At 40.1% G+C, this 23,284-nt stretch overlaps 1 protein-coding gene across 2 annotated transcripts; it reads right to left on the reverse strand.

The window, feature by feature from the left end:
- Positions 1-1,869: 1,869 nt before the first annotated feature.
- COQ2 (coenzyme Q2, polyprenyltransferase) lies at positions 1,870-21,115 on the reverse strand. 2 transcript variants are annotated; one of them, XM_032400691.1, is made up of 8 exons: positions 20,851-21,115; positions 16,259-16,425; positions 9,677-9,798; positions 8,328-8,413; positions 6,565-6,698; positions 5,335-5,523; positions 4,564-4,686; positions 3,160-3,246 (listed from the first exon to the last, which is right to left on the reverse strand). In XM_032400691.1, the coding sequence occupies exons 1-7, from the start codon at positions 21,095-21,097 to the stop codon at positions 4,591-4,593; spliced, it is 1,041 nt and encodes a 346-aa protein (XP_032256582.1). In that variant the 5' UTR covers positions 21,098-21,115; the 3' UTR covers positions 3,160-3,246; positions 4,564-4,590. The 2 variants fall into 2 exon arrangements, with proteins under 2 accessions (XP_032256581.1, XP_032256582.1); XM_032400690.1 differs by lacking the exon at positions 4,564-4,686 and having other exon boundaries at positions 1,870-3,246.
- Positions 21,116-23,284: the final 2,169 nt, after the last annotated feature.

A 23,284-nucleotide genomic window follows, 5' to 3' on the forward strand; every position in this document is an offset into this window, starting at 1 on the left:
TCTTTAGGTTCAAAATGAGTCTCTTGTAGGCAGCATATGGATGGGTCCTGTCTTTTCATCCAATCTGCAACCCTGTGCCGTTTTATGGGAGCGTTTAGGCCATTCACGTTGAGAGTGATTATTGAAAGATATGAATTAATCGTCATCATGTTGCCTGTGAAGAGTGTATGTTGATTTGGGGGAAATAGCAGGGTGTGACCGTGGAAGGCTTTACAATCTGGAAGAGCCATAGAGCGATCTAGCAAAGAAGTCCAGGAAGAGGAGAGGCCGTACTTGCGATGGGTTACTTTCTGACCCTGTGGCCAGATTTCCTGTAGCTTCCACCCCATGCCCACCCTCACCATAAACTTCTAATAGGTAACTGTTCAGTTTGCAAAGTTCTTTCACATGCTCTTGACAACCTCACAATGATTCTGCAGCAGAAACTTAGGGCCATCTCCCAAAACAAGATGTAATCTCACTATTTGAAGCTATGGTACTCCTGGTTATGCAGGAGACCGACCCCCAGCACGTGATGACTGGATGGGTGACAGCTACACCTCTTTCCAACCCTGAATTGTTTTAAGTCCATGACTTTAGAAGCTAATAATCTACTTCATCTCTCTCCAACCCCTCAATCTGCCCCTTACGTATTTATACTACTTTTTCAGCTTTTCTACCTGGCAAAAGAAAGAAGAAATGAAATGAAAAGGAACTAAAATAAGTCAGTTAAGTTTGAGCAGCTTTTTGAAGGCAAGACAATCTCTGAATTTTAATCTATATTCTTTCCTATTCCCATTTATCATAAATGGCTGCAGTTTTGCTGATTCTGGGATTTGTTCCATATTAACTTTCATCAACCAACTTAGGAAAATAAAACTGAAATACACTGTACTTACCCTCCTCCAATTGGAGTTGCGCTAATGGGTTAAGATTTTAAGCATTTTAAAATACAGGGTGATCTGCAAATTATGTAGCCAGTCTAGAATAGCTTATGTAGATTTTGGCCTATCATACAGCTAGTCCTCAACAGTTATTGCCCTTTCAGACACTGGAACATTTTCCTAAATGAAAAAGGGATTCTGCTCTAAGGTGTCCTCTAGGATACAATGTAGGGGATGCCACACCAGGCCTCGCTGTGCTAAGCACAGATCCCCATTGGTCATGCTCCTCCACCATTTAACCTGGCCAACATCCTTCTAGAGCCCACGCCTGGGAAAAGGCATTTAGAAATCAACTTTTGTTATGAGAAATGGTATCTTTTCAAGAGGCATAACCCTTTTCTAAGCTCAATTTTTTCCATTTCTCATTTCTTTCATTATTGAAGACATCCCTCCATATGTTTAAACTCTGTATTTTTATTCTTATTACTGACTTAGATAAATTGTGTATTTTCCTATTTTTTTCCAAAGGAAAAAAACATACATATTTGTAACAAAAAAAAAAAAAACAAAAACAAAAACAAAAAACCAACCCAGAAATCAACAGATTTAAAGTTTATCTATCCTGATACAATGTCAGAATTAGATAAAATAGAGAAGCCAATCATATTTCCCTTAAAGTAGGATACATTTCTATTCTCCCCTTCAACTCATTGCTGCTTTAATAGAGTAGAATTACGGCTGCTACTACTGTTGTAATCTAAACACTCACTCTCGATGATTCAGTACTTGCTGAATAAACAGTTCACTACATTTTCCTGTGCTTATTTATCCGGGCCTGGCACACGTAAGTGCTCTGTCAGCTGCATAATCACCACCATTACCACCATTATGCAATTTAGTGTTTACTGCCACCCACAATCCACATACACAAAGTTGCTGCCTCCCCCACACCCCACTATCCACAAGAGCCACTTAAATCAAGTGAAATATATTTTAGGTTAATACCGCTAATTTCTGAAGAGAAAGAAAACAACAAAGGAAGTGTAGGTAGCACTTGCTATGTAATTTTATAAACAGTGGCCAGAAAAAGCCTCTGAGAAGGTAACATTTAGGAAAAGACCTGCTGTGGAGGACTGACATAATTCAAGGACAGCATTCCAGGCAAGGGGAAGTACACATGCAAAGGCCCTGGGGCAGAAGTCCACCAGCCTGCTGAACAGCAGTGAGGCAGCCAGTGGGGCTAGAGAGGGGTGTGGGAAAGTAGCTGCAGATGAAGCCACATCACGAAGGGCCTGGCAGGTTGACAGGACTTTTAGTCTGTACTGGGCAACCTGGGAGATCCTGGAGGGTTCTGAGTAGAGGAATGACAGAACCTCACACAGATTTTTAAGGAAATCACTCTGGCTGCTGTGTTGAGAACATTCTGAAGGGGGCAAGGGAAGAAACTGTTAGGACACTTGAACCAACATGCCATTATCCTATATATCACAATCTGAGAAGATAAAAAAAAAGATATCAACAGAAATTAAAATAGTCCCTGGGACTCTGTTGATCGGTTTGCTTTCAGAGCAATTCAACTCAACCCACAACCTCTGGTCACCATGCCTGTACACAGAGACTGGAGGTGCGAAGTAAATGTCCAGGACTGGTAACAACAGAAGTACGTATGGATACAATAGATAAAAATTTTTATTTACTTATTTAAATTCTCCTAAGATACAAAAAACAGACTGGTTTCCGCAAGTACAGCTTTTGGTAGTGAGTAAAGGTGACAACAAAGAACAATAAACCCCAACTTTCTACAGGAGCTTTTATTTTTCCCTAAAAATAAAGTCCGTTTTCCTACCATCATTTATTTAGATGAGATACAAATCAGGTGTCTTTTAAAGTGCCCAAACTCATACTATTCTCATAACTGCAGATGGGCATCATCCTGAGCAGAAGACTCAAGGTCGCTCAAATCCTAAAGAGTTCCTGGTTTCTGAGACAAATGAAGGATTTTGCTAGTAAATACTTGAACTAAATCCAGGCAGATATGGTCTATGTCTTCATCTTCTGGTTCTTAATTCATTAACATATTGCAAGACTGCTTCTTCAAATCTAATTATGTGGTAAAAAGACCTGAGAGTGTTTTGCCAAAGTTTGTTTTATTTATTTTTTGTTTTTAAGATTTTATTGCCAAAGTTTGTTTTAAAGATTCCTAGATCAACATCATTTGCTAATTTTCTATTCTACTACCTATACTTTTCTTTGCTTCATCTGTTTTCTTTTCCTTCCACAAATTCCCAAGGACAATCCCTAACAAAACTATTAGTCCTAGTGTTCGGTTGGAGGTAAATTTATCCCAACAATCCTCAGGTCTGTGGATGTCTAGAGTGTAGATCTGTAAGAGAAGATCATAATGCTGCATTAGAACTTAGTATAAACTTTTCGGCATCATAAATAAACACATCAGTACAGAGAAGACAACAGCACTTTGTTACAGGATTTTAAGAATGGGAAGCCCTTAATGTACCCCAAACTGTTTCCCAGGGAAGAAAAATCTACCATATCTCTCATTGGGTATCATCCAAGCCATGTCCTAAAGCCTTCCACTCGAGGGGTGCATGAATGCTCTGAGAGGCAACCCATGCTATTTTTCCTATTTAGAAAACTCCAAACCAGTTATTATTGACTGTTCTAAAATCTGCCTCCTACAACTCCTACCCTCCAGTTCTAGCTTTATTCCTTGGAGGAGTGTTTCTCAACAGGGGGACAAGTCACCTTTGGGAAGAACAACTCCCTACTGTGCAGGGCTGTCTAGTGCGTTGAAAGATATTTACCATACCTGGCCCCACTCACTAAATGGCTATGGTGACCCCTCCCCAGTTTATTTATGATAACCAAATACACCCCCATGCATGTGTAATTCTTCCCATCCCCACACAGAGAAGGGGATCTGGCAACCTAGATCTACTGTTAGTGACCTAGAACAAACATATTCCTTTTTCTCCATAGTAGTCCTGCAAACATATCAAGAAAGTCCCATGTCCCTGTCTTAGTCATTCCTAGGCTTATTAAGCATTAGCATCCCTCATTTTCCCAACTATTCTTTATTATATGGCCTGCGGACTTAAAATCATCATGATTTCTGGGGCGCCTGGGTGGCTCAGTCATTTAAGCCGCTGCCTTTGGCTCAGGTCATGATCCCAGGGTCCTGGGATCGAGCCCCACATCGGGCTCTCTGCTCCGCAGGAAGCCTGCTCCTCCCTCTCCCACTCCCCCTGTGTTCCCTCTCTGTCAAATAAATAAAAATAAAATCTTAAAAAAAAATCATGATTTCCTTTTTTCCAAACCTTAGAAGGCTATTCCATCTTAAAATATTGTGACAAGCACTAGAGAGAAGACCACAAATGCCATTTAGAATTATAAGGTGGGCTCCAAATATTTCTTATGGTATTTATAATTTTCCTCGTAATTTCTGCCTTCCTCCACTAATATCCAAGTGCTTTATTAAATATGGATACACATCCATTATCCTGATCAGACAATCAATTGATGGTGACAACCCCCACAGAGCTGAGTTATGAGTAAGAGAGGATGCTACGAAATTCTGAGGAGGAAAATGGTGAAATCTAGAGAATCCTGGAGAATCACCAATTCCTGTCTTTTAGCTTTCCTCGGGAGGAAAACAATGAAGGTGATACGGCATGGGGTTTACCTTATGGACACTGGATTTTAGTCTCCTTCATACTGCTATGCAAGTCTTGCTTACACTGATAAGTAATCTGCAATAGTCTGCATACAACAGATCACCTACATACAGGCTAACATCTTTTTGGATCTGTTTGAAGAAAATAAAAGTAACGCTGATACAAAACTAGAGTCCATGCAGAAGCTAGCTATTTCATTAAGATTAGATTTAGTTCATTCAGTTTACAGAAGTCACTAATGTAGATTCACAATATAAGCTTGTGGGTGCTGGCTGGATATCTTGAAATGACAGTTTCCCTCTATCTAGGCAGAACTCTGACAAGTTAGCGCTTCTTGTCTTATCTGGCCTTGGTTGCTAATGCCAGGGGAACCCAAACTTATGAATGATTAGTTTGCTAACTACCATATCCATCACTGAAGCCCGCATAGTAAAAATATGGTTATGTTGATCAGTTTGCTTTCAGAGCAATTCAACTCAACCCACAACCTTCAGACACTGCTGAAATTTTCCAGACATGAATCAGAAGAAATTCCAGAAACATCAGAGGGAAAAAAAATAAATCTAGGTTTAGTTTTAGACTATTTCTCTAAAATAGTACAGCTAGCTTTTTTAGATGACATGTTGGGAGAGGGGAGGGGATGGTTCAAGGTAGAATAAGCCAAGTAGTTGTTTTAAGAAGTACCCTGCTTGGTAAACACAGAGGTTGTTTTGTGTAAATAATTTTTACAAATTTATACCAAGGAAAAAGGAGGGGAAAAAGAAAGAAAAAGGTCCAACCTGGTGTGCCAGATGGGCTCCTACAGCAGCCAGAGCAGTGTAGTAGGGGGCGGTCTGACCGCTGTTCACGCCCACCAGGCTCAGAGCCCCCAGCATCGCCACACCGAAGCCACTGAGCCACTGCTTGGTGTTGTCACGGAAACGCAGCGCCGTGGACTTAAGACCAATCAGAGCATCATCTCTTTTGTCCTAACACCAGAAAGCAGTAAGACACTGTCCGGTTTTTATTGACATGCTATAAAATTCACCATTTGGATTGTACAACCATCACCACTACGTAATCCCAGAAGAAAGTGTCTTTCAAAGGACGTAAGCTGTGGAAGCTGACAGTAACCCAGAGACATAGGCTGACTGGCAATGAATGCGCAGGACGAATCGAAGTTAAGTGTCACTGCTAAGATTATCTTCCAGCTCCATTTCCACATGTCGTTGTATTTCTTATAACCCTATTAATGACTCTTAACAACACACTGACTACATTTGAAGTAAAACTCAAGTCTAATTAGAGTTCTCAAATCTCAACAATTTCCCATACATTTTAGTTTCAATGTTGCTAAAATCACAGATGTAGAAAAATGCTCAACTGCCACCTAACCACATCCATTCACATTTCACTTCTAGCTCAATTTATTCCATGCCTCTCCCATCAAATCCTTTCTGTATAAAGCAGAGCTAGTTTTTGGTGGTACACTCATATCTAGCTGACTGATCTCCTCCAGCAATATAATTTCTAAGCATTTCCACATACTGTTGTAAATATGGTCATGTGTTATCAGAGGCTACATGCTGAACTCTGCACCTACCAGCAGGCAGATAGCTATCTGATAGGCTATCTTCTGGGCACCAAATCCAAATAATGAATGTGGGGTTAGTGTATGTTTTTCCTCTCATACTGTAAGCTCAGAGGGGAGTCTGCTTCTCTCCCTCTCCCTTTGCCCCCCCCCCACCCTGTACTCTTTCTCTCAAATAATCTTTAAAAGACAAAACAACAACATAACAAAAGTATTGATATGCCTGGCATATAAATACTGTTTAAGTGCTTGGAAGTAAGAATTGATCTCTTTAGTAAACATACATACACATGAAACAAAAACATTTTGTTGGTGCCAAGGAAGCGTGAATGATTTTCTTTTCAGAAAAAAATACTTTCCCTTTAATGTGGTTCATAAAGTTCTTAAATGGCAACAATAACTAAACCAAAGTTAAGAAAAGAAGATATTTTTTTTTTACCTGGTGGGCATAGATAGTATCATATATTAGAGTCCACATAATTCCAGAAAAATAAAGAGGCAGGCAAACAGATGGATCACAGGAGCCCTTGACAGCAGACCATCCAAGTAATGCTCCCCAATTAAAAGTCAGCCCTACAAATGGTAAGACAGAGAGGACAAGTCTAAATGCACTTTAGACTACCAAAAAGCGGAGGGGGCATCAGCACGTAATAAGTGCTTCTATGCATTAGGCCCTGTGCACTGTTTTCTACTATGTCTCTTCCTGAAATTCTCTCAGCTCTCCATGGTGGTGACTAGCTACATTGCACAAAAAAGGAGATAGGCTCAGAGAGATGAATGGGAAATTAAAATAACACATGTAACAGAAAGAATCGTATCACCCTGATAAACAGGAGGTTTCGTGAGAACAACATTTACCCTACCTAGTATGGTGCCTGGCGCAGTCACTGAGTAGTAGAAGCTGGGGTTTCAACTTAGACCTACCTGAGTCAAAACCCTGTGTTCTTTCCTTTATGACTTGACTTCCGCCATAAGCTACAGAAACAAGAGTATAGGCTGGTACACTTATTTATTCTGTAAGCCCATCTTCTCTGCAGACTATGAACAAACATCTACATGTGAACAGCTCCTAAATCTCCTTGTGCAACCAGATCACTTCCCTACACTTGAGACTAGACACTGGACTGTCTGCTGGACATCTCTACCTGCAAGTCCCTCAGGTACCTCATACTCAGTGGGTCCCACATGCCTCTTCTCAGAAACCCCTTTCCTTCTTTTATTCACTAAAAAAAAATAGCTCAACTAGAATAGTTCTAGGAATACTCTAGCTTATTCTAGGAGTAGGTATTTTTGCAATAGATTCTGATTTCCCTACCTCTCTACCTTTGGCTCTCTCTGCCAAAAAATATTTATGGAATACCCATGATATACCAAGTGCTATGCTAGACACTGGGCCATCCACATGCAAAGAGAGCTTTATCTGTTAGGCATTTACAATTTACAACTGCTGGGACAGACGCAGCCCTCAGCATCTTCTCTTTTAGTTACTGCCGGTGAAATGAGTAAGCGCCACACCAGAGCACTGTGGGAGCCGGAGGCAAGACTGGCTCACTTTCTCCTCACAGAGATGGGCCATCTAAGCTTTCACATACTAACCCTGGTTCTGTTGCCTGACTGTGCTCTCTACCCCACTCCCACAAGTCCTCAGGGCATCCAGGTCGGTGACCTAAAGAGAAGGGCAGGGTCCAATCAGTTAATTTTTTCTTCACGACATACCTTGATTTTTAAAAGAGCATTTCAGAAAATAATAATGATGAGAATCTTAGTAAGTATGCAAAATTTCTTAGCCAATAAAAATGGCTAATTGCCCTCCCTTAAAATATGAAAATCTATTCTTGGTTTAGAAAATTTCATGACTGGGTGCCTGGGTGGCTCAGTCGTTAAGCGTCTGCCTTCGGCTCAGGTCATGATCCCAGGGTCCTGGGATCGAGTCCCACATCGGGCTCCCTGCTCGGCAGGAAGCCCGCTTCTCCCTCTCCCACTCCCCCTGCTTGTGTTCCTGCTCTCGCTGTCTCTCTCTGTCAAATAAATAAATAAAATCTTTAAAAAAAAAAAAAATAAAAAAAAAAAAAAAAAAAAAAAAGAAAATTTCATGACTGACTTGACATTTTCTCTCTGCCACATTATACACATACACACACACACACAAAAGTACAAGTCTGAGGGTACTGAAGGAAATACCTGTAGTTATTTCAAGCTCACCTAGGGCTAGTTGAGGCCAGTATGTAATTCTTTTCATTAGCGGGTAGGTGATGACAAGAAGCAGGGATGCTGCTCCCAGAGCTATACTGAAATCAAGAAAAGCCATTGAAGATTAGTATCACCATCGCTTAGAAATCACTGAAGACAACAATAGTAGTAATACTAACTGGAAAATGACTTATCTTCAGTTATCTTTTTTGTTATATAAAATTATTTTCCCAGACTTTAATTAGGGTAAAAGATGATTAGAAAATATTTTAAGTTTTACAAAACAACCAAACAAAACAATAATACATATACTGCTTTCGTGTATTAGGTGCTGTTCTGCTTTACATAGGTTAACTCATTATAACCTTCACCTCAAACCTAAGAGGTAGACAGTTTTATTCCACTTGCTTTTTGCAGATGGGAGGAAACTAAAGCACAGAGATTAAGTAATTTGTTGACTGTCATCCAGCCAGTCAGTAGCAGGGCCAGGATTCAAACCTAAGGCAGGACGGCTCTAGGGTCCAACTTAATACCCACCATATGCCACGCCTCTCTGTTTTTTCCAACATTAAGACAGCTAGTAAATGGAGATGTCCCAACAGGATTAGAGTCAGGATCCCCCTCCCGCCCCGATATGCACATGGGTGCTACTTCCCTAGGAGAGGATAAAGGATCTATAAAAGGATGACAGTGTAAGGTGTTCTTAGGTATCTCACAGCTCACCTAACACCGTCCTTCCAGGAAAAACCTTCTAAACGCATTTTCATGTGATGCTATCAGGGCAAAGTTTGTAATTAAGTCTAGTCTCTATAAAATGACACTTATTTTTTGTCTTTTTTTCCTCATTTATATATTTTATAAGTAGCCACCTGATGCACAGAAGTTTAACTTTGTCTCTATTAGAAATCTAGGAATGAATCCTTCCACTTTTGCCCTCTGTCATCGATTATGAGCGTGACTCTGGGGAAGACCTGGTTAATCTTTTTGCAAAATGAGTATAATCACTTCTATCTAATTTAGAGACACTGTCAGGATAAATAAAATTATACATAAGTGTATACACACACATCCATGTATGCATCTGGAAAAGCTATCAAAGTGCCATGTGTTTCTTAGGAAACACGTAACGGAAGTATAACGGTGGTTCAGAATAAATTAAATGCTGATCTTCTCATTCCTTCGGCTGAAAGCATTCTTGATTTTACAACATGTGGTGATTTCTTTATACTAGCTAACTTACAGATGCTCCATAAGGAGCCAATAAACAATTTTGTGATAAATTATTTCAATTTTATCTATTCCTACTTTCTCCATTTCAAAAGAGATTTTATACATGATTCTGAAAAACACATTTACTATACCTGTAGTAATTCAGACACAGAAGAACACCCAGTGCCAAGGTCAGTTGTCCTCCGAGGAAAATAAAGGATCGAAAAATTGAAATGTCTCCAGCTGCTATTGGGCGATTCACTGTTCTTATAACCTTAATACATAAAAACACATACCTTAGCCTCATGTAATGGTTCAATCATGGATGTAAACATGTAATCAAGAGAATGGCCCAAGGCAGGCACTAAGGCAAAAATATGAATAAAAAGTAAAATCAACATTGGAAACACTGCCAAAAATCAAAACTTCATATTTAAAACAGAGCTTTGAAAGCACTAAAAATTCCCACCACTCATTCCCCTTTCTTTGCATCTCCCATCTCCATCTCCGAACACACAAAATGAAGCAACTTCCTTATCTGGCTAGTTAGCTACCCAGCTTATTAGCAAGTATATGTTTAATTTCTACAGAGAAAAGAGAGACAATAATAATGGTAATTCTCAGGAAAGAGGAAATTGCAGTGAATGTTTTGATTACAGGAAGCACTGTAATCAGCAATCAAATGTAAAGAAAGAAAGAAGACAGATTACCTGGGTTTGAAAACGGGAGTGCTTTTGCCAGGCTATTTAAGGATGGATCTATAATCTAATATTAATTGTACCCAAATATAAAGGGCAGACTCAATGTAAGAATATGAACAGACAGAGCTATTATGTGGACAAATAAGATAAATTAGTTGTTCTTTTTCTGTCTAAAGATCATGAAATGTGATTATTCTAAACTGAAGCATAAAAAAGCATAACCAAAATTTTCAACATTGTTAGAAGAACTCAGGATCTGGGATCCAAGAGCCCAGCATGTGAATCCAGTTCCATCACCTAGCAGCTGTGTGAATTTTGGCAAATTACTTAACCTCTCTTGGACTTATGTTACTTACCTGTTAAAAGAAAAACAGAAAGAGAGAGGGAGAAGAAGAGAAAGAGGCAACAAGAACACTACCTCATAGAGTAAATGCAGTGTATAAAGCATACAGGTATGCAATAAATGTGAAAACTATTAATATAACATATTTCCATTTTGATTTTGATTTATATCAAGGGTTAGCAAACTATGGCCTATGGGCCAAATCTAGCCTACTGTCTATTTTTATATGGCCTGTGAGCTAATAAGAATAGTTTTTACTTTTTTAGGCAATTGAAAATCAGTTTAAAAAAAGGGTATTGTATTATGACACATGAAAATAATACGAAATTCAAGTTTCAGTGTCCATAAATAAAATTCTATTGAAACAGAGATATATATACCCATTTGTTAACATATTGTAATATGGCTGCTTTCATGCTCCAACAGAATCAAATAGTTGCAACAAAGATGGTATGGCCCACAAAGACTAAAATATTTACTATCTGTTCCTATTATAGAAAAAATTTGCTGACCCATTTTATAGCATGCTTCACTGTGCAATAAAACAGTTTGTCAAAAACTATAATGACTCACCTTGGTTAGAGTGCCAGGCTTGATCTTTTATTTTTGATTTGGTCCCTATAGTTTTAGTTGGAAATATATTTATGTCCTGTATTTGTTTTAGAACATTATGATTATTCCAGCTAGTACGCGAGTGCTTACAATGTGCTCCTATTCTAAGAGCTATGTGTGCATCACACCATTGAATCCTCATAACAACCCTGACTTTTAGCCACTCACAAATTCTTGCCATCTGTTTTAGCAGAGGCTTGGTAACTTTCCAAGGTCATGGACAGTGGGCAGCACAATGTATCTAGTCCCCCTGACCACACTACTAACCACAGATTACACCATCCCTTCAGTAGTGATAATTACCTGGCTAAATTCGAAAGCTGAAAATAAACAAGTACTCCATCAAAAGACTAAAAATGATATAATATGATGATCAAAACATATTCTATGTGGTTTTTAATGAAACCATTTGCTCATAGCTTATAAAACTAAATCACTGGGGCGCCTGGGTGGCTGTCAGTTAAGCATCTGACTCTGGCTCAGGTCATGATCTCAGGGTCCTGGGATGGAGCCCTGCATCAGGCTCCCTGCTCAGTGGGGAGTCTGCTTGTCCCTCTTCCCCTGCCCCTCCCCTGCTCGTTCTCTCTCTCTCTCTCTCTGAAATGTTCTCTCTCTCTCTGAAATAAGTATTTTTTAAAAATAAAATAAAACTAAATCATTAATACCTGTATGTTGAGATTATTTCTATGTTTATGGACCTAATGCTTATCACATGGTTGGTAGATTATACACAACATCAACAGAACACACTTAACTCATATCCAAATAACAATTTACTTATCATTTAATATATTAGCAATTTACTTATTATCTAACATACTAAGCAAAACCCTGAGCCACAAACATATCCTTAGTGATATACAGTCTTTAAGAAACTGTGAGATACGCATTACAACTTGGCCAAGCTTTTTAACTCATCCTTTAAAATACAAAAACCTGTTCTGTTTCTTTACACTAATAATGAACTATCTGAAAGAGAAATTAAGAAAACAATCTCGGGGCGCCTGGGTGGCTCAGTCGTTAAGCATCTGCCTTCGGCTCAGGTCATGATCCCAGGGTCCTGGGATTGAGCCCCGCATCGGGCTCCTTGCTCAGGTGAGAGCCTGCTTTTCCCTCTCCCACTCCCCCTGCTTGTGTTCCCTCTCCAGCTATCTCTCTCTGTGTGTCAAATAAAGAAAATCTTTAAAAAAAAAAAAAACAATCTCATTTACAACTGCAGTAAAGAATAAAATACCTAGAGACAAATTTAACCAAGGGGGTGAAAGACCTGTATATTGAAAACTACAAGACATTAATGAAAGAAATTAAAGACACAAATATATGGAAAGATACTTCATGCTCATGCATTGGAAGAATTCATATTGCTAAAATGTCCATACCTCTCAAAGCAATATATAGATTCAATGCAATCCCATCAAAATTTCAATGGCATTTTTCACAGAAATAGATGTCCCTAAAATTTGTATGGAACCACAGAAGACTGCAAGTAGTCAAAGCAGTCTTGAGAAAGAACAAAGCTGGAGGCATCACACTTCCTGATTTCAAACTATACTACAAAGCTACAGTAATTAAAACAGTATGATTTTGGCATAAAAACAGACATATAGATTAATGAAACAGAACAGAGAGCCCAGAAATAAACCCACACATTTACGGTCGATTGATTTATGACAAAGGAGCCAAAACTATAGAACAGTCTCTTCAATAAATGGTGCTGGGAAAACTGGACAGCTATATGAAAAAAGAATAAATCTGGATTCCTATCTTACAGTATACACAAAATTAACTCAAAATGGTTTAAAGACTTGCACATAAGACCTAAAGCCATAAAACTCTTAGAAGAAAACATAGCAATAAGCCCCTTAACACAGGTCTTGGCAATGATTTTTTTGGATCTGACACCAAAAGTAAAAGCGACAAAAGCAAAAATAAAGTGGGACTGCATCAATCTAAAAAGCTTCTGCACAGCAATGGGAACCATCAACAAAATGAAGATCAACCTACTGAATGGGGGAAAATATTTGCAAATCATATATCTAATAAGGGGTTAATATCCAAATATATAAAGAACTCATATAACTAAAAAACAAACAGAAAACAAAACCCAAAAATCCGAATAAAAAATGGGCAGAAGACGTGAATAGATGTTTTTCCAAGAAGACATATAGATGGCCAACAGATGCAAGAAAAGATGCTCAACATCACTAATCATCAGAGAAATGCAAACAAAACCACAATGAGGTATCATCTCACACCTATTAGAATGGCTATTATCAAAAAGACAAGAAGTACGCTTTGGTGAGGATGTGGAGAAAAGGGAACTCCTGTGCATTATTAGTGGAACATAAATTGTTGCAACCACTGTGGAAAACAGTACAGTGGTTCCTCAAAAAATTAAAGATAGAACTACCGTATGATCCAGAATTCCACATCTGGGTATCTATCCAAGGAAAATGAATATATTAATTCGAAAAGATGTATGTGCCCCCATGTTCAGCATTATTTACAATAGCCAAGATATGGAAACAATCTAAGTGCCCATTGATGGATGAAAAAACAAAACAAAACAAAACAAAACTGTGGTACACACACACATATACACAAAATGGAATACTATTCAGCCATTAAAAAAATCTTCCCATTTTGCAACAACATGGATCAATCTCAAGGGCATTATGCTCAGTGAAATAAGTCAGATAGAAAGACAAATACTGTATGATCTCTCTTACATATGGAATCTAAGACAAACAAAACAAAACAAAAACTCAAGCTTATAAAAAAAAAGAGAACAGGCTGGTGGTTGCCAGAGGCAGGGGCTGGGGAGGAGCTGTGTGGGAGAAATGGGTGAACTGATTTTTTTTTTTTCTTCCATTTAAATAAATGGAACAAAAATTAAAAAGAAATTAGATTTTAAAAAGAGAGAGGCACATAACATTTTAAGTCATGTTAGTAAAACCTCCTCAATAGCTATAAAACACTCATTTAAGAGCTTTGTTATATGTGTATATAGAATCTGGACTCTTCTAATCAGAGAAAAATGTCATAGGGGAGATAAAAGGTATCTAATCAATAACCTTTTACCTAAGGAGAAAAAGAATCACTTAAGGGAAAACTAAAATGGTCAGATTTTGTTAATTAAAAGTTGGTTGGTTGGAATATATTATTTTTTTAATTAACCTTTTTCTTTTGAGATAATTGTAGATTCACATGCAGTTTTTAAAAAACATCTTTGCATTTTAAAAAATATAAAGATCCCACGTACCCTTTATCCAGTTCCCCCCAAGAGTAACATCTGCAAAACTTTACAGTTCAATAAAATATTACAACCAGGATTTTGACATCAGCTGCTCTAAACATGTTCAAGAATTATTTTGAAGTGATATATACCAGAAGCCTCAATCATATGATTATGCAGAATTATGAACCCCAAATCAAGAAAGTATGCATCTCCTGGCATGAATCGACTTATCCCAACTGGGTCAGCGGGGTAGAGAGATGTGTTCAGCATCAGTTCCTGCCACCTGCCACAATCCTATCCTCCAGGGACACACAAACCACAGCCCTGCGGTCGTTAAGCTTTATACTTTATCTCCCAGCCACGCCTCGTTATGTGCTGTTCCCTCTGCCCAGAGCCACCTTCACTCTCCAGCCCACGCTTTTCTTGCCATCTTATTCTGACACAGTTCATAGGTCACCCCCCTGGAAAGTTCTCTCTGCTCCCTTCAGCTGAGATAGGGGATCTTCAGTAAGTTGCCCTGTGGACACCACTCTCATAACAGTACTGCTGGAGTGTAACTATAAAACTGTGACGTCAGGAATACTGTCTTTCATCCATGAAATCTTTGAAAGCCTATCACTATGTCTCACACACAGCAAGTATTCAATAAATATTTTTTTTTAATTAAAAAAGGCATTGTGATACTGTTCTTATAAACTAAAAATCATTACAGGTGTGTCTTGCTAAAGGAAAATTTAGATCAGTATGAAAGGCAAACAAGGATGATTATTATTCACTTTATATACATGTATATAAGATTATTTATTTTATATAATTCACCATGGGTTTCTTTTAAATTGAAAGTTTACTTGATTATTTACTCAAGCATTTAAGGAATGATCTCATACTTTTTTATGGGAGAGTCGTTAGGATAAAAGGCAAACAAGATGGATGCTTCCCTTGAGAAAATAACTGTTGAGGAAGAAGTAATTATACACATGCATTAGAATAAGCATAGAAAAGGGGCGCCTGGGTGGCTCAGATGGTTAAGCATCTGCCTTCGGCTCAGGTCATGATCCCAGGGTCCTGGGATCGAGCCCCACGTCCGGCTCCTGGCTCAGCGGGGAGCCTGCTTCTTTCTCTGCCTCTCCCCCTGCTCGTGCTCTCTCTCTCTCTCTGTATCCCTGTGTCTTGAGTGAATAAATAAAATCTTTTAAAAAAAAAAAAAAAGAATACGCATAGAAAATAATCCAGAGAAACATAATGCATCAAACTGTTAAGTGAAGCTTCTCTGGGGGTTTGGAAGAGGAGATAAGAAAGACTTGCACTCTCTATACTTTCTATTTCTGTACTGTCTGAATTTTTCAGATTAAACAAGTACTATTTTTCTAAGGAGAAAAAAAAGAACAAAAATTACATTTTTTAAAGAAACAATTATAGCAAATGCTAATAGAGGCTTCCTTGGCTTATTTTAATTAAGATTTGATTTATAGAAGAATAGTTACAACTCCAGTATATATCTCAAAGGAAAGAGCGACCGTTCTTTTGGATGCGCAAAGGTTCAGGATGAACTTTTCACTTTGCTCCTAACATCCTTCCCTTGGCCTTCTAAGTTCTAATTCATTCTGTAAGAATGAAGTACACGCCCCACCTGCAGGGCCGCTCTCGTGCGGGGAAAGGAAAGGACGAGCGCTGCACAGTGCAATACCAGCTACTCAACTGAAAAACGGCACTTCTCATGCTGGATCTCAGTGAGTCCACTAAATGATCCTTTGCCACCTGTGGACTTCAAAAGTGATGCCACCATGTCACTCTGCTGAATTGAGAGGAGCCTCCCTATTCCTTTTCAGGAAGAAACTACCTTTTTATCATAGTCCCGGTCCCACATGTCATTAATAGTACAGCCTGCTCCGCGCATCAGAACAGCTCCAGTGCCAAAGAGGGATAACATGTACCAATCTGGAAAACAACCTGGTTCAGCTGCTAGCCCAATGCTCCAAGTACACGGCAGATACAGCAGCCAGGTGCCTAAGCAAAAATACAAAGACAAAAAAGGTACACATTCGAGTTAGTTAACTGTCTTCCTTTGTTCAAACACTACATCCCAAAGAAGTAAAGAACACAAAATCAAAAACACATGACAAAACTGGGAAAATAAATGAACAACTCATATCTTTGGCCCAATACGTAGGGTTCCTAGAAACTAAAAAGAGATCAATAGTCCAACGGAAAAACAGACCAAAAAGATTACAGAAGTTCACACAAAAAGAAATACAAATGACTCTTATTTATATGAAAGATCAACTTTCAGAATAACACATCAAAATTACATTGAGGTAACATTTTTCACATGTCAGACTGAGTCTGACAACACACCCTGGGGAGTCAGATACTCACACATTTCTCATGAGGTTACAAAGCAGTCCACCCCTATGGAGGGCAACCAAACTATTTTTACCGTGCATATGCACCCCCAAACACCAAATACATACACTTGAATGTCAGTATATTCATAGGCCATGTCAGGGAGGATACAGTAGAAACTGATACTTGCCTCTGGGGACGGGAACTGGGTGGCTGGGAGACAGGGGAGAAAGGCTTAGTTTTCACTCTACACCTTTGCACTTTCTGAATTTTGTATCATATGCATATATTACCTGCTAAAAAAAAAGTTAGCAAAACTTTCTTCTATTGTTAGTACAATAAAAGAAAAATGGTCTTGCAGGAAGGAGGTCATTAACCTACTGTTTTTTAAATATTTTGCAGCTCCATGCTCAGGTGGCATTAGTTCTTGGTCCTTAGCCCCTAAACTAGATGAAATTAAGCTAAAACCAAATAGATTGTACAGAAAAGAGATTTCACATGTAAACTTTGATATTCTACTTTCAAAAGAAAGTCTTTCAACAAGTGTTTGGATATGGTGCCTATTACGATAAATTCTGATCTTTACTTCCCAATTTAGATACATCAGAGAAAAAGGAGATGTGGCTAAATAAAGATGAGATCTTATACAAAAATGGCCAATTGACAAAGTGCCTATAATCATATTTAAACTTTGTAAGTTTAAGCTTTATTCATTTACAGGTATTTTTAAAGCACATACAGAAACTGAGAATACAACAGTGACTAAGGGAGAGAGGCTTATAAATAAAAAGGAAGAAACACGGTTAAACAATAATAAAATAGATCAATTCAAAAACAGGGCAAATACAGGGTCCTACAAAGGCATAAAACAGTGCCACCCAAGTCACTGGGGGAGGGACCACGGAGGACACAGCAAAAAAGACAAGGAGAGGCTGAAAACAAGAAAGGGCCAGTTCAGACTTGAGTTCAGATTCAGATTGTCCTGAACAGACTCCTATTTGGTGTGTCCCATAGAAAACTAAAGCAACAACAGCTAACATTTACTGAAATGTTAGCTACTATTCTAAATGCTTTACACACACAGACTCATTTAATCCTCCACCACACCCTTACAGAGTGGGCACCAGTACTGTTCCTATTTTACAGATGAGGAAGCAAACGCCCAGAGAGGTTAAGTGTTTAACTACTTTCTTTTTCCTGGATCTACCAGTATAGCTCAGAGGGACAGAGTGACCCTGCCCTGACAGGAACAAAAGAACACCACTTCAAAGGCATGGTTTTCCTGGTGCAATTAGAACTGAAGGGTCTATTTAAAAAAAGAATTCTGGACAGAAAAGATGTGTAGTCACCTACAGCATTTTTGCGTTAGCAACAAAATTTCCTTCGCCATCAGTCTACATTACAGGTACTATACTCACTTACCTATAGGAATCTGTAGGGCACTCCTATAGATGAGGGGGGCTTCCTATAATGAAGGGGAAAGTCAGACATTCGATTTGATATCTGCCACTAAGAAATGGAGTGATGCTAGACACTAAAGTATATTAAACTTTAAGGTTCAGTCTTCTTCACATATAAGTGAGGGGAAAGACTATCTACCTCAGAACTGCTATTAGCAAAGGATACTGGCGATGATGCAAAAACAGTAAGAGCAAACATGTACCTGTTACTATGTCCCAGGTGCTGTCACTGAACACTTTTGATTCTCATTACAAATCTACGAGATAGGCAGTTTTTATTATACCCACTTAACAAATACAAAAACTGAAGCACAGAGGAAGTAATTTGCCCAAGATCACAAAGGCAAAAAGTGGCAGAGTTCAAATTTAAACTCACGTAGCCTGGCTCTCGTCTGTCTAAGGCCAATACTATCACTGAGTATACCTAAATCTCTACATACACTTAAGGTCTTATTGCTCCTTTGCGCTCCTGATTCTCAGCCACAGTTCTTGCCTCTCTTCCCTTTGGTACTTTCATTATTCTCTCTTCCGTGAAGAAGGATGCAGAGGTAACGAGGATGCAAACAGGTTTCAGAAAGAAATGTCTATTGTAGAGAAAGGAAAAATGCTCTGAGAGATGAAATAAATTGAACAAGTTCTGAGAGGAGGTGGTGGGCAGACCAAAAAACCTGTGAAAATGGAACCTAAGATTCTTTTAATTACATATTATCTTCAAGACAACATAATCACCCATAAATGCAGTAAAACAAAAATTACACCACCAATTTAGTGTAAAGAGTGCCACCTGCTGAAACTTTCTGAAATACCGTAGTTTGTGACACATTTGAAAGAAGTTGTAATCCATTCTGAAAAACAATGAATTCCACTTTGGCTTACAAAAACAAGATCCAACTTCAACAAAGTAAAACAATGAACGTAAAATTGCCCCATGAAAGAATAATTTAAATAAAGAAATATCAAACCTGCAATTCTACTGTCAATTTATTGTCCCTGGCATATAGTAGGGGCTCAAAAAATGTTTGTTGAATGAATTGTAACATAGTACTATTAATTAGTAAATTGTCTAAAAAACCCCGCAATCATCATCTTATTTAGAACTAAAGCACGCAGGCTGGTATCCTCTTAACATACGTAAGTATTAACCCAGTCTTCTTCAATTCCCACTTCTCGAGTACTAATGCCTAACATTTCTTGAGCACTTATTATGGCAGGCACTGTTCTAAGGACTTCACACACATATGTATAAATGAATTCTCCTGACAACCTTATAAAGTCAGTACTATTAGTATCTTCATTGTATGGATGAGAAATGAAGAGGTCTGGTTCCAGAGCTTTATTCATAACCTCTTGGTAGCTAGCCTCTCATTATGTGGTGGGGTGGTTTAGCCACTAATGTAAAAGCCAGAGGTTTGTGGAAATGGGAATAATGGCAGCTGCTGATCTGTCCTGGATGTTTGTAGGCCTATGCTGTTGCTCTGTGACACAGACACCAAAACAGGATTATAGTTACGCTTCAGATGAGAACTGGGCTTGGAAATGTATGCCTATCAACTTTTATCTGGCCCCAAAATGCAAGGGGTCGTGAAGCCAGGACTGCGCTTTTAATTTGCTTTTATACTTCAATAGCTAATTGTTTTAACACCAGTGCTCTGATCCCAAATAAGTAGTGCATAAACCTAGAATACCATAAGCAAGACCTAATTTGGGGTCTTGGCTGGGCAGAGGTGGAGTGACTGTATCTAGGCATCCAAATGGATTTCCATGCATTGCCATGGCAAATGCCATCATCTAGGTTCCTGGAGTTCAGGCTCCGCCCCTCCCTTCCCACTGTCCATCCTTCTTCGGTCTTATCCAGCCTTGCCTCTCAGTGTTTTCTACACCCACCGGCCATTCCAGATCAGCTCATATCCTTGGCGTTTCACCTCTCCACCCTTGAGTCTTTGCAAAAACATCTCTCCCACCCATCAAGATTTCTTCTCTCTTCTACAAAATCTACCTGTTCTTTGAGATCCAATTTGTTCTTGACACTTTCTAGCAATGGAGATCCATGGTAGCTACTCTTTTAACTGTAGCACTTGCCATCTGTACCACTAACATTTGATCTACTTTCCTAGCTCACCCAATAATTTGTCTTTTTCAACTAGACTAGGAGTTCCTTGGAAGCAGGGAGTTTCCAGAGATCTTTCTGTCCCTGAGACTAGGCGATGTGGGAGGAATTCGTCTGATACTACTGCCAGGCTCTACAGTAGGCACTAGATAGAAATGTCCCATATATGGTTCACCCGGTCTGGCTCTGCTTTCCTCAACGTCATTACAGTTTTAGTTCTTTGCTTTGGGAGCCTTACAGAATTATGGGAAGGATCTAACAATGAATGTGGAAGTGCTTCAATACTGTAAATAAAGGGACACGAGAACGGAACTTCCGCTCGATGCACTGTTTAAACGAGGACTGTGGAATGAGCCAACTCTTTGCTCGCCGGGAGCACTCCGGATTCAGGGGGATGGGAAAGCCGGACGGCCACTCCGGAGTCCGGGTGTCCGGAGAGTACCGGGCGCCTTCGTTTCCATTACGCCCGCAGCCTCCCCGACCTGCGGCGCCGCGCGCTCCGGCCCGTCCGCCCGCACTCACCAATGGGCTTGTCCAACCGCATGAGGCGCAAGTAGGGCTGCAGAGGGCGCGGCGCCGAATTCACCACCGCCGCGGCCGACAGGCTGAGCCGACTCCTGCGCGGTCCCGGCCCCGCAGAAGGCTGCCAGTGCCCCGCGCGGGGCGCGCCACACGCACGCGCCAGGGCCAGGGCGCGGGAGTCCCGCCGCCATGAGTGCGTCAGGACCTGCAGGCCCCGCGCGACGGCCCCGCCGCGAGCGCCCAGCATGGCGCTTGGGAGGGCGTGGCCCCGCACCGGCCTGAGGTCATTCCCTGGCGTCAGGTCGCGGCAGGCTTGCGCAGTGACGTCAGTGAGTGACGGTCCACGTCCACCGGCTCTGAGTGGCGATGTGGTCCGAGCGTTTCTAGTAACGGCGAGGGAGCGTTATCGTGGTCCCTTTAACCTTGGGGGCGGCGTTCCCCGAGATACTCAGCGTTAAGAGGAATTCCTATTATCAGCTTTCCCAATAAATGAACAAGGATAGTGTTTACTCACTTGGAACAGTTATACCAGGAAAAAAAGGAAACCTCGTAAAACCTACCAAAATACTGATTTGCGGGCAGGTGTTTCCTTTTTAAAGCGGAAAGGGCACCAAGCGCCAAATATAAGAATGTAAATTAAAACCGTGCTCAGAGTTAAGGGACATTCATTCATTACACAAGTGAAAACCTTAAATTTGACAGTCAGTTCAGAGGAGTTTGTGTAATCAAGAGGCAGTGAGCTTGTGGGATGGTAAGAGCCTGCAGCTAGAACATCTGGTCTTGCTCTTAATTATAGACAATTCTTGGATAGCGCTGTCCGCCAGGCACTGTTAACAGGCGCTATGCATGTATTATCCCATTTAACCACTTAGTAACCGTAGGTAAGTTACTCATCTGCATTGTAGTATTCTAGAGAATTGAGTTAGTCTTTAAGCTCTTTTCCTTAAAACCAGAACAGTGATTCTGTGCTATCTTGAGTCTCCAGTGGTGGCGAGGAGGGGGCAGTCCTTAATAATTCTACAAAACTAGTTAACCGCTTGTTCGCTGATTGTAGACGGAGGGATCAAGGCATTGGGAAATTTTGCTATATAATTGCCTTGGCCTTTGGAAAGATGGGTTTCTGTATATCAAGGCATATCAAGGATCTAGATTGTCCCCAAAGTGGAATATATCTATATCATGTGATCCTTAGTTATATTTCTTGGAAGCCTTTCAGTGTATATTTATGTAGAGTTGAGGGGAAAATCCCACCTTTTCCTTTCCTTTTTATTTTTAAAGATTTTATTTGTTTATTTCAGAGAAAGATAGGAAGGGAGAGTGAGCAAGCGGGGGGGGGGGGGGGCGGGGGGGGGGAGGACTGGGAGAGGGAGAAGCAGACTCCCTGCTGAGCAGAGAGCCCTGGGATCATGACCTGAGCTGAAGGCAGACACTTAACTGACTGAGCCACCCAGGTGCCCCTTCCTTTCCTTTTCATCATTTTTAGAAGATTTAAATTTGGAGTGAGAATGCTGTGCATTGTCCTGTCTCTGATGAAAGGAACTCCGGGGAGGTACAGAGAAAACTGAAACTTTCAGAGCAGACAGCCCTTCCTCTGCAGCTTGGTGCAAAAGTGCTCTTCCCAGACATGATCCTGCAATTGTCACCATCAATGAGAGTGCCCTTGTCTGGAGCTAGGCTTCTAGCTTCCTTGGTGGGCTCATTACTTTAGAGCAATCATTAGACCTGTCATCAGAGCAGTTTTTGTGTTTGTTGGAGAAAGAGCCCTAGAGCTGGATTGGGGTGGGGGATGGGGGGAATGGGGGGGGGGGGGAAGGGATGAAGGTGAAAGTTGAGTTTCTGAGTTAAGTATTTTCTTTGATTACACTCTACCACTGAACGTTACATGAGAGAGCAGTAACTTTCCATTACTACTGCCGTGGCATTTGGAGCTGTAGACATAGTCCTTCAACTATATACAATTTTTCTCTCCTTAAACACTAGTAGAACTTTGCCTTTTTCTGTTTTACAGAATTTAAGTAATTTTCCTTTGTATTATATGTTCTCATTTTGATTGTAAACTCCTTAGAGTTAGATATTTAACAAAATTTAACAAAATATGTATTGAATTCTTGTTTCATGAAAGCACTGTACTTAGCATAGGGCATGTCAAGGGGGAAAAGTCCTATTGTCAAGGAGCACACAGACTAGAGGGGAAAACAGTGTTCGATACTAGGTGACAGTGCTGTGTTCACTAGACCCAGGGCACTGTGGGAGCACTCTGGAGGAACATCTTGCTGAGCTTGGCTTGGTGAGGTCAAGAAAGTCTTCCAGAAGAAGTGATGTGTGGTCTGAGATCTGAAGCTCAGGTCCAAAGTAACTAAGCCAAGATAGGATAGGAGGAGGAGAGGGATGGAGGCAGGATGTGCTAGTCTAAGAGCACATACAAAGTTCTACA

The sequence above is a fragment of the Phoca vitulina genome, unplaced genomic scaffold (assembly GCF_004348235.1).
Source record: "Phoca vitulina isolate PV1807 unplaced genomic scaffold, GSC_HSeal_1.0 scaffold3, whole genome shotgun sequence".
Classification (NCBI taxonomy): Eukaryota; Metazoa; Chordata; class Mammalia; order Carnivora; family Phocidae; genus Phoca; species Phoca vitulina.